Source organism: Ochotona princeps, chromosome 30, assembly GCF_030435755.1.
Source record: "Ochotona princeps isolate mOchPri1 chromosome 30, mOchPri1.hap1, whole genome shotgun sequence".
Classification (NCBI taxonomy): Eukaryota; Metazoa; Chordata; class Mammalia; order Lagomorpha; family Ochotonidae; genus Ochotona; species Ochotona princeps.
In genome coordinates this window covers 8,480,189-8,495,284 of record NC_080861.1, presented here as the reverse complement: position 1 = coordinate 8,495,284, position 15,096 = coordinate 8,480,189, and the positions used below count along the sequence as shown (strand labels likewise).

General features: G+C 40.5%; 1 protein-coding gene across 1 annotated transcript in view; it reads right to left on the bottom strand.

Moving 5' to 3' along the window:
* KCNH8 (potassium voltage-gated channel subfamily H member 8) overlaps window positions 1-15,096 on the bottom strand; it is a 215,474-nt gene that overhangs the window by 35,962 nt on the left and 164,416 nt on the right. The window contains exons 9-11 of the mRNA XM_058657087.1: window positions 11,491-11,690; window positions 8,146-8,395; window positions 3,609-3,823 (exon numbers count right to left, since the gene is read on the bottom strand). Of these exons, the coding sequence (XP_058513070.1) occupies window positions 3,609-3,823; window positions 8,146-8,395; window positions 11,491-11,690 (665 nt within the window). The remainder of the gene's footprint in view (window positions 1-3,608; window positions 3,824-8,145; window positions 8,396-11,490; window positions 11,691-15,096) is intronic.

The window sequence follows — 15,096 nt, the reverse complement described above, 5'->3', positions numbered from 1 at the left end:
GAAACTCGTGTGGGGTGTAGCATTCCATAAGGGAACTAGTTTAAGTCCTGGGTGCTCCACTCTGGATCCAGCTGCTTGTTACTGCTCTTGGAGAAGCAGTGGAAGAAGGTCCAGGTACTTGGGCCCGTGCCACTCCCGTGGGAAACCCAGATGATATTAGCCAGTAACTTGAACATGTAGGAGGTAGTATTCCCAGAAACTTTGATGGAAAGAGTGGCTAGGAGTCTAAATTGCAGAAAGAAATTTCAGAGGAAGATGGGGGTGACACAATGCCAAAGAGAAAAGGACTTAATAAACAGGCGAAGGTTTTAACTGAGATTCCAGAAAACTGGTTTAGAAGTAAAAGTTATAGCTCAGGACTAGAGGAAAAAACACTGAAACAAACAAAAAGTTTGGCGAAGTTTGCAATGACCCATTGATACGATAAAAGTGAGCTACTCATACTTGGTCTCCCTGTCAAAAGAAATATTACCCTTCTTAGAAGAAAAGGCATGAATGGTCTTTCATAAACAACTTATAAACAAAATGATACCGATTTCTTTCTTAATTTTCCATTGTTAACATACAATATGATCAGCATAAAAAATAAGTCTTTGCTTCGGTTTCCTCACATCATTAGCAAAAGAAGACAATTCTTCCAATTTCCTTAGGACCAGTGGCATTCAGAGAAGGTTTTTAAACTGCTATCATAAGAGTAAATAAGCTGGGTCAGTTCTGTCTCCAGTCCCTCGTTTTACACAACCAAATGGGTGTTGGAGTATTGATCAACTACCCCAGCCAAGTGTTGGCAGTGAATGGCTGGGCAGATGGAGACTATAACAGCCAGTGGATTCTGGAGAGATTTCACTGCTATTGGAGTGGCGGGAATGACAGCAAATCAGGACTGTTGAACTATTACAACCTCTTGAGAACTTCATGCCATTGTAAATTTCTATTTTTATTCATGTTGTTGATTTTGTATTGTGGCTTTTCATTTAAGGGCATGTATAGTAACTGTGTAATGGAGACTATCATATCCAGATGTGAGGATACAATGCAGTATGCATCTCTACTTCCAAATCAAAGATGGACTCCCAAAGAAACTGTTAACTATATCTTGACAATAGGATGCTGGACTCTCTACCATTGTATATGCCTGAAATGACGGACATATGACTATTTAAGAAGAACTGTACTATAGTAATAATATAGGGGAACTTAGTGGGGTGAGGGTCAGGGAAATTCCAAGGTCTATGGAACTGTATCATAAAATGATAATACTAGAAAAAATCTAAAAACAAATAAAAAAAATATTTAAAAAGTGAATGAGAGAGATAAATATAGATAATGGTAGACAGATATTGATACAGACATAAAATAATTTTTATCAAAGATATCTTGAATAATGCAAAATGCATACATGATGTATACATGAATTGAAACATCACATAAAACCACACAAAGAAAAATAAGAGAAAATTTCTAAAAGAGTAGATTTTAAATGTTCTTACCAGAGATCTCTAAGTATGTAAAGAAAGCAAGTGCTAAATAATTTGATTTCAAAACCATTGCATACATTGCAACTTATCTTTAAAAGAGAAAGATTTTTAAAACCCGAGTATTAGATAAAAGAAGCCAGAGATTGAGATTCAATATTTTTCACTTTTCCATGCTGAGTAACAGTGGCTATTTTCTGTCTTTTCCCATTTCTTCCGCTTGATTGCTCCTATCCACTAAGTCCTCTTCTATCCTGAAATATAGTTGTCATTTTGTGCTGTCATGGAGAGCACAAAATACACCTGTGGTTTAAAAATCCAATCTACTGAATAAAAGACCTGAAAGTGATTTTAAGAGGCAACCTATTCACCGAAGGAGTACGGGCTTTAAACTCTAACTCTGACCTAGTCGGCTGATTGTATTCATCATCTCCCCTTCCACCCTGCTTCTCTCCATCCTAATTGGAATCAGAGGCTTACAATGGTCTGTAATTACCTCACCTTTGTAACAAATATTAAAAAAATGGTTTGTAGTAATACATTAGATGTTTTATGTTGGTGGAGTATGGAGGACACCATAGGTAGCCAATAAACGGTGGTAGCTTCTTTGTTATCTGTCACCAACAGAGAGAAAACTGGTGATACTGAGCTTTACAATGAGATCTAACTCACGTTTTAATGTGACTGAATATCCTCAGTCAAGATGAAATAATGTACAATTTGATTCTTTAATATTTTGAAGTGGAAAATATGAATGACTAACAAAAATACCTTGTGTACATTATACACAAGTCAAACCCATAGCTGCTCAAATCCCTAAATTTGGCCTTGGAGGCAGCAGTTAAGATACCCACAGCACATACAGATTGCTTTGGTTCCAATCCTGCCTTTGTTTTCAAGTGTAGCTCCCTGTAGGTGGTGGCGCAAGCACTTGCTTGTGTCCGGGTCATGTCCGTGGGACATGTGATGGAGGGCAGGGCTCCCGACTTCAGCCCGCAATCACTCCGGGAGTGAATCAGCAGCTGGATGAACTCTGTTCTGTGTTTGTCGATCTTACTCTCTTTCTTTCAAATGAAAATAAATACGATCTCTTCTTAAAAATTCCCCTCAAAATTAACGGTTGAAAATACCTGGGACAAAGCACGAAGTAGCAGATCAAGGTTTGATTATTCTACAATGATGTGCACGTTTTGGCCTGGCTTTCGGTAATCAGTCTCATTAAACTATTCGTTTCTCTGACACATCAAATGAGGTTGTGTTCATGATCAGCTTAATCACAGGATGCAGTATAGAACATATTTTGACAGGAAAGCTGTTTATAGCAATTGAAACAAGTAGCAAATATATAATTTCGTAAAGTGTTCATTATGCATTCAGTATGACAATCCTTGGCTTGAACACTTTTATGCACATTTAGTCATTATTTGATAGATTGCTTTGTGTACTGTTTAACAAAATGATTATTCTTAACCAAAGTCCATGCTAAAAAATTGGGTAAGTTCTCAGTTGCAAACTCTGAATTATATACTTTATCTGCAAATCATTACATTTTAGAGCAACAACACATCTCTAGGCAAATCATTAAAATCAGCTCTAGTTATAATCATGAAAATAGGCAGGAGGGTAACTAAATTACATAAAGTCATCCATAAGTAATATTTTTTTCCTAGGTTTGGCTTCTAGTTAATTATCTCATTACTCTACTGGTAGCTGAATAATCATATCTTAAATGAGCATATTCATAGACTTTATATTTATTTTCGTTCTTTATTTGGATGAGAGAGAAAGAGAAGGACAGAGATGATCCTTCCATAGGGTTATTCTGCAAACATCTGCAAAATCCAACAACAGGAAGGGAGGAACAAGGATCTCCATCCAGGTCTCTCACGTAGGTGCCAGGCAACCAAGTCCTAAGCCATTACCTGTTACCTCCCAGTGTGTGCACTGGCAGGACGTTGGATTGAAACACAGTGGCTGAGACTTAAATCAGGGGGCTAGGATATAGGATGAAGGCTTTCCTAGAGGCATCTTAACTTGCATACAGAATGCCCATCTCCAAGAACCGTGAAGTGAAATCACGTTATATGTATTTACTATTCTCAGGTCTCCACACTAATTAGAAATGACACTTACATCACTCTCATGACCTTCCCGAAGGTTGTACGTGAGGTCGTGCTGGATGTCTTCCACGAATTTGTGAGCGTATTCTGGATAAAGGTCGAGCACTTCAAAGAGCCCTTTGAGGATGATGCACTGAAGATCACAGTAGGTTAACGCTTTTACATCTGCGTTGGTCTTGATCACTTGGTCCTTAATTGATAAATTGGCTCCAATTAAGTCCCCTTTCCCTAGAAACAGTATAAAAGGACAGAGCATTTTAAAGAAAACCAAGCTTGAGATTGGTAACTTCCTTGGACTTAAGGTCTTCATTTTCCTGAGGTTACCTTGAAAAGAGATAAAGAACCGTTATTTCGTGTGGGGGTTTTCAACTTAGGCAGTAGTGAAATCTAGGGTTCAGTTATTTGCTTCAGGAAGGTGGCTGCATGGATTGTCAGTACAAAGAGAGTGTAATAATGTCTTGTTTCCCTTTGCCTAGTTGAGGCAACCCGCAGCATCTTCAGCGATAATCACATATACCTTCGACACTGACCCTGGTTGAGAGCATTCACGGAGAGGACCAAGCCAGGAGACCCAGGGCTAGGAATCATACGTTAGAGGTGGTCTCCAGACACGTTCCTTGCTGGATTTGGTAAATGGCCTTGTAAAATTCAATAGATATTTTTGTTGTTGTTGTAATTGCCTTAATCACTCAAAAGAAATAATAGCGTCTTAGATTTTTTTTTGAGAGAGAAAAGGGTTCTGTGCTTCTGAATTATAAATTGTCTCTGACTCATCTCTGAGGTAAATAATTTTTTGTCTCTAACCATCAAGAGCCATACTAATCATTTTGCTTCCGACACACTGAACAATAACCTAAGTGTGCTCTTCATCAGTTCTTTTGTTTAACCTCTGATCCTGTTCACAGGACAGGAAGGTGAGGTGGGAGAAGGAGCTCTGTTTTAATCACTGAGTAAATTTGGGGAGGAAGGGGTAATTGTTGGACACTAGGCTCAGTGAATCTACTATAGAAAATATAAACCAGAACTCACAGTCCTACCGTTCTGTGACACTGTGAAAAGTTTCTTTTCTTCACCAGAACAGAAAATGAATAAAGGCAGACAAAGAACTCTTCACTTCGGACAGTACCACACTTGCTCTGTGTTTCCCACCACACTTCTAGCTCTCCTTGCTTTATTTCTGTCCACACTGTTTCTGATTTTCAGTTTTAGGCTATAATTCTCCTGTTTTAGAACTAGTTTGCTGACCAGGACATATTGGACAATTTTATTCAAATTAACTTTATAACTAAAGTGCTAACAAAAAAGCTGGTTTATCCAATCTTTTATATATATGTATATATATATGTTTTATATATATCTTATATATATATGTGTGTGTGTTTCTTTATCACATCAATTGATCCAAGAAGCAACTGACAGATAGGAAAGAAAAGCACTTCAGGGGCTCGTACGATGGCATGGCATGCTAATCCACCTGCCAATGCTGGCATCCCATATGGGCACTAGTGCATGTCTGGCCGCTACCATCTGCTCCAGCTCCATGCTTGTGGTCTGGGAAGAAAGCAGAGGATTGTTCCAAGTCCTTGGGCCCCTGCATCATGTGGGAGCTGCAAAAGAAACTCATAGCTCCTGACTGGCTCAGTTCTGGGTGTTGCAGCCTTTTGGGGAGTAAGCCAGTGGATGTAAGACTTCTCTCCGTCTTTGTCTTTCCTTCCAGCTGTAAAATCTTCCTTTCAAATAAAAATAAAATACAGTTTCAAAAACTGAAAAAGAGTAGCAGTTTCGTTCACTGTAAAATATTATTGTATGTACCGAAAGGCTGGTTTGAAGGAAGGCCAAAGAGATGGTCTGCTCACTGATTCGCTGTCTAAATGGCAGCAAGGGACGGAGCTGAGTCAGGCGCATTAGCAGGCAGCTGGATCCGAAGCAAAGCAACCAGGTCTAGAACCAGGGCTTAAATACGTTCTGTGAGTGATGCAAACAAATGCATAATATGCTGTGCCACAAAGCTGGAACCTGGAACAGCTTTCAGTGACAGTAACACCAGCTTTAAAATTAGCATCAATGCCTTGCCAAACTTGGCACCCTAGAAAGAATTTCAGTTTATTTAGTCATTCACTGAACATTTGTGAAACATTGTGTGTGCTGACTTAGTCTGGAGCTCTGGCAAGCAGATTCTGTAAATACCAATGCGCTTCTCACCCTCACTAATTTTACTCTTGTGGATTTCTCAGTGTCTACATTTATGGCCTAGAGTTAAGTTTCCCAATCGGGATCTCAGTATCCTTATTTCTAGAAGAAGTGAAAAATTCCATGGCCGTTTATGAACAGCATTTTTTTCACAACTATACTATTGATTTCTGCTGGTCAGTTATTGTTCACTGAGGGCAGGGGGAAAGGTGAAGGATGAAGCACTAGAACTCCAGGTTAGATGTGTTTAGGTATCATTAGTAAGATAAAGGCTCTGTGAAGGGTGCCTTTCCTCATGCTTGTAAAACAACCAGGACCAGGGCCCGGCGGTGTGGCCTAGCGGCTAAAGTCCTCGCCTTGAACGCCCCACGATCCCATATGGGCGCCGGTTCTAATCCCGGCAGCTCCACTTCCCATCCAGCTCCCTGCTTGTGGCCTGGGAAAGCAGTTGAGGACGGCCCAATGCATTGGGACCCTGCACCCGCGTGGGAGACCCGGAAGAGGTTCCTGGTTCCCGGCTTCGGATCGGTGCTGCACCGGCCGTTGCGGCTCACTTGGGGAGTGAATCATCGGACGGAAGATCTTCCTCTCTGTCTCTCCTCTGTATATATCTGGCTGTAATAAAATGAATAAATCTTTAAAAACAACAACAACAACAAAAAAAAAACAACCAGGACCAAATGTGTGGGGACAACAAAAACATGAACGTAAAACAAAGATGTACAAGGCTAACAAATTTTATCCCCATAACACATTCATTCCTAGCTCTAAGGCATGTCAAGTATCATATTAAGAAACCTCTGCACGTATTGAAAGGGCAGACAGTTACTTGTATTGGTTGATGCTTCGGCAGCTGTTGGATGACACTTCTTTATAACATTATACATTATTTCATTGGCAGAGAGCATTTATAAATATCTACAGATCAGATACGAAGCTGTATGTTCAAATGTATCAAAGTCACCAAGGATTTCAATTAGCCTTTAAAACAACGTCACCATGGAGGAAGTAAAATAATTATCTCTATTGAGATAACACTGAGGGGAAAATTAGGTTCGAGGTGTAAAAGGCGATGAGCTGAACTTTTCATCTGTTCGTAGGTGCTTTTTAAAAACAAAAAAATCCAACTGAATTGCGTTTTACAAGTAGTGGCAGTTACGGAGAAGCCAGTAACCTTTTCTTTTTGGGATCTAATGTCCTGGGTAAGGCTTTCATACTCCATTCCTAAAACCACTGCTGATCACAAAACCTGAAAATACATCAGAATCATGGGAAAGAAACCCACATTACATCTATTTTAAAATGACATAATGTTTGTTATATTTTGTTTCTTTCGTGTGTTAAGCCACCAGAAAATGCCCCAGATCTATTTTCTGTCTCCCTGTGCTGAGAGGGCATGCAAGAGGCTCTCTCTGTAAAAATGGTTTGCAAGCAGTATTGTTTACATATATCACATTCGGAGAAAATTGCTAAGGACAACTAGTGCATTAACTTCTTTTGATTAACACAAATTCTGAACACTGCTGTATTGTGTTCTTCAAATCATATTATGAATGCATCCCTGCTACTATCTTGCTATGCCCCATCAAACGTCTTCATTTCAGTTTAATTTTTTCCCTTTCCTGCTACATTCTCCGTGTTGAAACCATTCCTAATCCCTCAAAGATCCTCAGTAATGATTAGCTGAGTAATAAAACAATTGAGAAAAGTTTCTGACGCAAGGGGAGTATGATCGTCTTCTTGGAGCTACGGAATGCATGAGTCTATTACCTTTACATTAATAAAAGATTTAAGAGCAGCCCAATGAAGTTGAAATAATTATCCTGCATCAGCTGTATGTGCTTTTGTCAGATGCCCCAAACCCTTCAATTAAAACTAAAATGTCTTAACATTTTACACTAACTGTGTGGCATAAAATTGTTGCCAGGCACCTTGACAGTGTTGGGTTAGTAACAGCTATGTGAGTTTATTCTTAAAGCATTATCGTTTTTGCTCTATTTCTATCATAGATACAACTTTTTGTCCTTTGATTTTTATTCTCCACAAAAGCAGGGATATTTCCTTTTAAAATGGGGCATCTATTTCACCAGGAGATAGTATACATCATAATTAATCGTTTAGTTTTAGGAATAAGAAATTAGGAAGAATAAAGTTCATTTTCTTACTATGTGATTTGGGCCGATCAATAAGGTGCTAGTATTCCCTTACAAATTGAGGATAATATGACATTGGAGAGTTTACAAGAATGAAACAACATGTGGAATATAAATAGCAAATTAAACCCAAATGAAACATAATAGCCAGAGCCCATATTACAAGCTCTAGTGTAAAACTTCACAGAAACTTCAACTCAGACTTACCAAGAATTGCCAGCACCATGCTGTCTTTCAGAACTTCCATGGAGCCAGAGCATACAAAGTAGATGGCCTGCAGAGCATCCCCTTGGCGCAGTAGATACTCCCCTGGGGCACAGAAGGAGGTTTTGATGTGTAGAGACAGAGACCTAAGGCAACCCCGGCTAGCACACTCGAAAAGGGACAACTGTAAGATCTCCTTGTTGAGGTGCATGGTGATGTCAGAGCGCAGTTCATCAGGAAAGTCCTTCAGAAGCTGTCAGGGAAGATGAAGGAGCAAGTCATGCTGAGGCAAGTGTAGTCAAAACGATTTGCTTCACAGCACAACAGGGGTGACAAAAAGTGGAAAGCTATGTATGTATAAAGCTGAAGGGATTTTTCGGTGATATTCTTTTTTTTTCCTGCTGAATAATCAATTGAAAAGTCTGCAGCAACACAACAGATTTATAAAGGACTTTGGAATTAAAAAAAAAAAGCAAAAACAAAAGAAAACCTCATTCAGTTGCTTCTTAAACGCTCCAACTCGGTAGAGAAGATATGGAACTAGATCTGCCACCAGGAGGTGATGTGAGGAGCTTGGAGAACTCCTCTGTCAGTTTTGCAGCTCCTTCAGGTGAGCACAAGAACCAAGGCTGGGAGCAGCCTAGACCAAACCAGGTTACAGTAACAGCTGGCATATGTGTGGATCAGGTCTGGGGGCAGGACAGGCTGGGCCAGTTCATAGCCCCCATTGGTAGATGTGAGAACCAGAATAGGTCATACCACAACACTAGCCAGTTCACATTTGGGCTGGGACTGGGGGCAAGTCAGGCCAAGCCAGCCTGTGGCATCCATTGGTGGATGCCAAAGTGAGATAGTAATGCCAGCCTGGGTCGCAGCTCCAACCAGCATACATAAGACCTGGGGTCAGGTGAACAGAGGAAGGGAGCTATAGGGGCTCACCTGCAGGGTCACTGCTGCTGCTGGCAAGTACAGGAACTGGGGACAAGTCCTGTCAGACTAGACCATGGAACCACCTAGAAAGTGCAAAATCTGGGACTGGGAGTGGGCCCAATAGGAAAACTGGGCACCTATCTGATGGGCTGCACACCCAATGCTGAGCATGAGAACCAGGGCACCCACCAGCATGAGGATGGGCTGGAGAGTAGGGACAGGTGGATTGAGCTAGACTGCAACACCAACTGATGTGTACAAGAATGGGATGTGGGATATACCTACTGGAATGCACAGAAATCAGGCCTGCGGGCAAGCATAGTGGAGGTTATCGGGGGTCAGTGTAACTAGGCTGCAGTTGCCATTAGTGTACCATAGAGCAGAGTGTATGGTGGGCAGGGTTAGGCTGGGCCACAGCATTCATTGGTTTGTGTATGAGATAGGGCAGGGGACATATCTGACCAAATGACTGCAACTGCCAGTGTATTTTCAGACTGATGAGAGGATGGATTGAGCCAGATCCTACACTGGCTGGCACACACAGGAGTCAGGTTGGTGTCACTTTTGGCAAAGTTTCTTTGGGAATCCCCTCCTATCCCAACTGGATCACTGGATTTGGAACTCTAACCATGGTAAAAATCACGGGGTTTGTGGACTGAGTCTTTACAGTTGCTGAGGCCTGTGCGGTGGATGGCATGCTCAGATGCTCATGGGAGACATGACAACCAGTTCACTGATGCCTAGAAAGGATGTCTAGTACCATGGAGGGTAGAATGAATTGAACAGCTCTTGGACAAGTATCTGGGCAAATCGAGACTCTAAGGTGGACCTTGTCAATCAATGGACCTTGTAAGGATTTCCTTAACCTTGGGGCAATGAAATCAACAGCATCTCAGAACTATCAAAACCACTTAAGCAGTATCCTCAGAACATGCTCCACATTGGGGACTCTGAGATGACACTGGGTGGCCTTCCCCCATCCCTGGGTACTGATGTGGTTGGGCTGCTCGTCGCAACCCTCTGCCCTCTGCCCTTCTCTCTACACTTTCCCCTGATACAAGAAGAAAAAAGGAAATTGGAGGCAGTTGTCTCATCCAGTTTTCCCTACTATCGGCCCTCCACACCTAGTGGTTCACATGGGCATGCATCCCTCTCAACTATGTAGTTATCATAAAAGTTAAAACCAATTTATTATTAAAAAAAAAGAAGATAAGGAATTTGGACCCACTGGTATTTCCTTTGGAATGAGGATCAGACGAAGACAGAAGCCACATCATCATTCTTACAATGGATTGATCTTCACCTTAGTGATTGAGACGCTTCTGCCTCATCGGAGTGACTAGATTCAATTCTCTGATTTCAGTTCCTGCCTTCTGCTAATGCAGACCATGAGAAGCAGTGATAAAGGCTTAAGTAACTGGGTTTCTTGCCACTCCTGTGGTTGACCTGGTACCTAACAAGTTCATGGCTGTTAGCAGTGGTCCTAGTCAAAGACATGGCGGACATCTGGAAAGTGAACCAGCAGACAGAAAAACTCTGTCTCCCTCTCTCTCTCTTTCTTCCTCTCTGCCCTCTGTTATCTTCCTTCTTCCTCCCGCCCCCAAATTAGAAATGATTTGGTTACGACTTGGATTGGTGAGTTGAACTAACATTGACTAATTTATATGGTGCCTCTTTCACAGTGCTGGTATACAGTGTTCTGGAATTCAACACGCCCCACACTTGTCAGAAAAAAAAATGTTTTTTAAAGATTTATTTATTTTGATTGGAAAGGCAGATGTACAGAGAGGAGAAGAGACAGAGAGAAAGATCTTCCATTTGATGATTCACTCCCCAAGTGACCACAACAGCCGGTGCTGCACCGATCTGAAGCCAGGAGCCAGGAACTTCTTTCTGGGTCTCCCACACGGGTGCAGGGTCCCAAGGCATTGGGCCGTCCTCCACTGCTTTCCCAGGCCACAAGCAGGGAGCTGGATGGGAAGTGGCGCCGCTGGGATTAGAACCTGCGGCCATATGGGATCCTGGTGTGTTCAAGGCGAGGACCTTAACGGCTACTCTACTGCGCTGGGCCCAGAAAAAATTTTTACACTTCAATTGTGTCAACTTCAAAAGACGGATTTATCTTGATTCATCCAAGACTGTATCATTAAACTGGCATTCGAATTAGTTACTTTCCAAAGGTACAATAAGATTGAAAATAAATCCACCTGACCTATTTAAGCAGCAGAGTAATGCAAAATACTGTTCAAACTGGAGTATTGTGAAAACATAATCAAAGCAAATAAAAAAGATGGACTGGGTTTCCTAGGGGACATAAAAATAATGAAAAAAGAAATTGATAAGTGTGTCCCTCAGTTCTGATACCTATAGAACGGGTGTTTTCTGCCCCAAAACATCGATAACAGAAGTGAGAATTACCTCGTTTGAATCTATCCCATTGTTGACAGACCAGGTGGTTTGGAAATACTCCAGCATCCTCTGTTTGAGCTGCTGCGGTAGGTGATGGACGCGGATGAAGTCCTTGAGATCCTTAGTTCTGGTGTGATAGAGAGACCACCTGGAGTACATCCTCTGTATTATGGCTGTCACATTTCCAAACACCAAGGCGTGCATCAGGGCTGTAGAGAACATCATGGCATAGAATGGGAGAGAAATATGAGAGAGGGACTTACAGTTAAACAAAAGTGCATAGTCTGAAAACACAAGATCAGAATCAAGCAGGCCTACTTGGTCACAATGATATGGCTGTTTTGGAGTAGTCAGTTTGTTATGGAATACATCCTAAAGCAGTCATTTGAATTCAACGTTCCATCTCAGTGAACCTCAGTTCCAAAATCAGCCCTATTCCTAAGTTTAGTTTTATTAATGAGCACACTGAGAGCCTGAAGTGATCGGGACCCTACCACCCATGTGGGGAATCCCGACGGAGTTTCAAATTCCCAGCTGGCTCCACTCTAGCCCTGGTCATCATAGCATCTGGGAAGTGAACCAGTGGGAGGACTTGATCTCTCTCTCTCTCTCACTCTCTTGTTCTTTTTGTCTCTGTTTTCTGCCTCTCAGATTAAACTAGCAAATAAATTCAGTAATAGGCAAAAAGAGGTCCTGTTGGTTCTCATTTAATCTGTTAACCACTATTTTGGCTATAATAAACATTTACTTTGAATCCTATTGTCATCTATATTGTTTAAGTAATCATGTGTAATGTATTAGTCATGATAAAATAGCTCCATAGTCTGATAGAATAAGCTACAGTTAGAGCAAAATAATTATTTCTATTATAATACCAAGTAACAGCATTTTTAAAAAAGGAGGCTATTACAACTGGCTATCCTTTGTCAGAACTTCAGTCTCATCCTACCACAAAATCATTTAAAATGTTAGATATATCTGTATTGATACCAGGATTGAAAAAATTGTTAGCAATGTAATCGAACAATGCGAATCACTATAGTTTTAAGGAAGATAGTAGAAAATTTGAGATCACTCAAGAAAAAAAATCGCAGAGAAAAACAGATATTTTGTTTAGAGTTATTGTTGTCACCCTAACAATATCAACATGATTCACACTTAGATGCTCTTATTTCAGTAAAATTTATGAAGGAATATTAAATCCTCATGGGCCCACAGAGATTCCGCCTATAACTGCCAACACATTGTCAGGGATTTACAGCATGGATTTTCTGTTTGGAGAAAAGCACAGGAGGAGGAAGCACCTCACGCTCCAGAAATCACCCACTTTGGGGAGTAGCTGGGTATCTGGAAGTGGAAAATGTATGACAGGATTTTGCAATCAGGAATTACCAGCATAAGGGAGATAAAATGGACTTTGCAGACTACCAAGATTTCTCCAAAGAAACTTTGGACTCAGTAGTATCGTTATTGAGAGACACATGACAATCAAGTGGGCGGATCACCTTTAAGTGATACCAGAATTCAGCCCTGATCCCCATCCTGGGGCAGGATTGGTAATAAGAAAAGGAGCATAGGAATGGGTTAAACAAATCTGGTCCCAGTATTTTTGGTTAAAATAAAGACTAAAAATTTAGTGGTGTCTCTGTAAGTATCTATTAAAATATCCCTGTATCAAAATTTTGGTGACAAAGGAGAAAGTTCAGAGGTTACTAGCATGAAAATCAGTACGTTACTACAAACACATTATTAGATCTATCTGAATACTCCAAACACTCCCAGTGCAACTCTGTCCTCCCCTGACCTTTAACAAAAACTACCAACCACTGACATGCTTATTTTATTCTAATCTAACAATAAAATTCTTTTCAGGGTTTGTATAGTATCATCTTCTATGGAATTGTTGTCAGTTGGCCTGAAAATTTCTTTTTAGTTTTTAAAAAATTTATTTATTTATTCTAAAAGTATACACATGGAGAGAGAGGTAACACACAGAGAGCTTTTTCATTTTGCTGTTGCATTCTCCGTGTGGCCGCAACAGCCAGTGATGTGCTAGGCAAAATCCAGAAACTAGGAGATTCATCCGGGTATCCCATATGGGTGACAGTGGTCCAAACATCTGGGTCATCTCGGATTGTGTTATCAAGAAGCTGGATTGGAGGTCGGCATCTGTGATGTAAACTGGCTACATGCCAACACTGGCTCGTAAAGACATTCCTTCACCACAAAGCTTCAGTGTCTTAGCCAACTTTGTGCGAACAAGGCTCCCTGTAGGAGCCAGCGATATTGCAGAGAAAATATGTCTTTCAGAGCGATCTGTATGTGAATATTTGATGTGCCATTTCCTAATTGTGTGAATTCCGCAATTTACACAGTTCCCCGGCTTGGATGCATTTTCTTTCTTTTTTTTTTTTAAAAATTTATTCATTTTATTACAGCCAGATATACACAGAGGAGGAGAGACACAGAGGAAGATCTTCCGTCTGAGGATTCACTCCCCAAGTGAGCCGCAACGGGCCGGTGCTGCGCCGATCCGAAGCCGGGAACCAGGAACCTCTTCCGGGTCTCCCACGCGGGTGCAGGGTCCCAATGCATTGGGCCGTCCTCAACTGCTTTCCCAGGCCCCAAGCAGGGAGCTGGATGGGAAGTGGAGCTGCTGGGGGATTAGAACCGGCGCCCATATGGGATCCCGGGGCTTTCAAGGCGAGGACTTTAGGCTACGCCGCCGGGCCCTGGATGCATTTTCTTTATATGTTAAGGAATAGTAAGTTATGGTACCTTGCTGATAAGGTTATATGGAGTCTTAAAGATATATATGAATATATATATAAATATATGATGTGTGTACACAGTATAAAACATAATAAATAAGCAGATATGTAATATATATATTTCAAAAAGTGCTCAGTATATGTATGAAAACTTGGTTGCTCAATTCATGCTATTTTTCCACACTAGAGTGTAAAGTGCTATAATGAATGGTGAGCAAGCAAATGGAGAGTGGGACCCAGATTTAAGATTTTCCTGCAATCTTTTTTGTTTTCCTAATTTTTTATAGTACATTTATTTGTTTTATCATTTTATGACAAAGTTCCATAGATCTATCTTTTGAATAGATATGAGTGCTTTTGGTGGAAATCATTTCCCAATGAAAGAAATTTAAAAAATAGTTATTAAGTCCTTGCAACAATGTCTTGCTTCCAAATGATTAAGAATGAAATGCTTTTAATAGGCAAAAAAATAAATTCCCTAGAAAATGGTATATCATACAGCAATTTTATATTGCATACTTTTAGATTCTAAACAGGTATTTATTCTTTTGTGTACATTTAATGACACAATTTTATAGCCAAAATACTTTAATGTCACAAATATTTTAATTGGAAGCTTTCTATTGATAATAAATACTCATCAAATAAAAGAACTGGTTTTGTTCCAAGTCAGAAAAATTATATCCTGAGTCCAGGCTCTGCTAACACGCTCATGGGGTGTTTCGAAGCCCTTCATCTTGATTGATATGTAATATTTTTTTAATGGAGATTAAATTAGTTACAGAGAACACTTTCATTGCATTTAATAGTGCTCTCCTTTAATTACGTGTATGATTTTAACTTT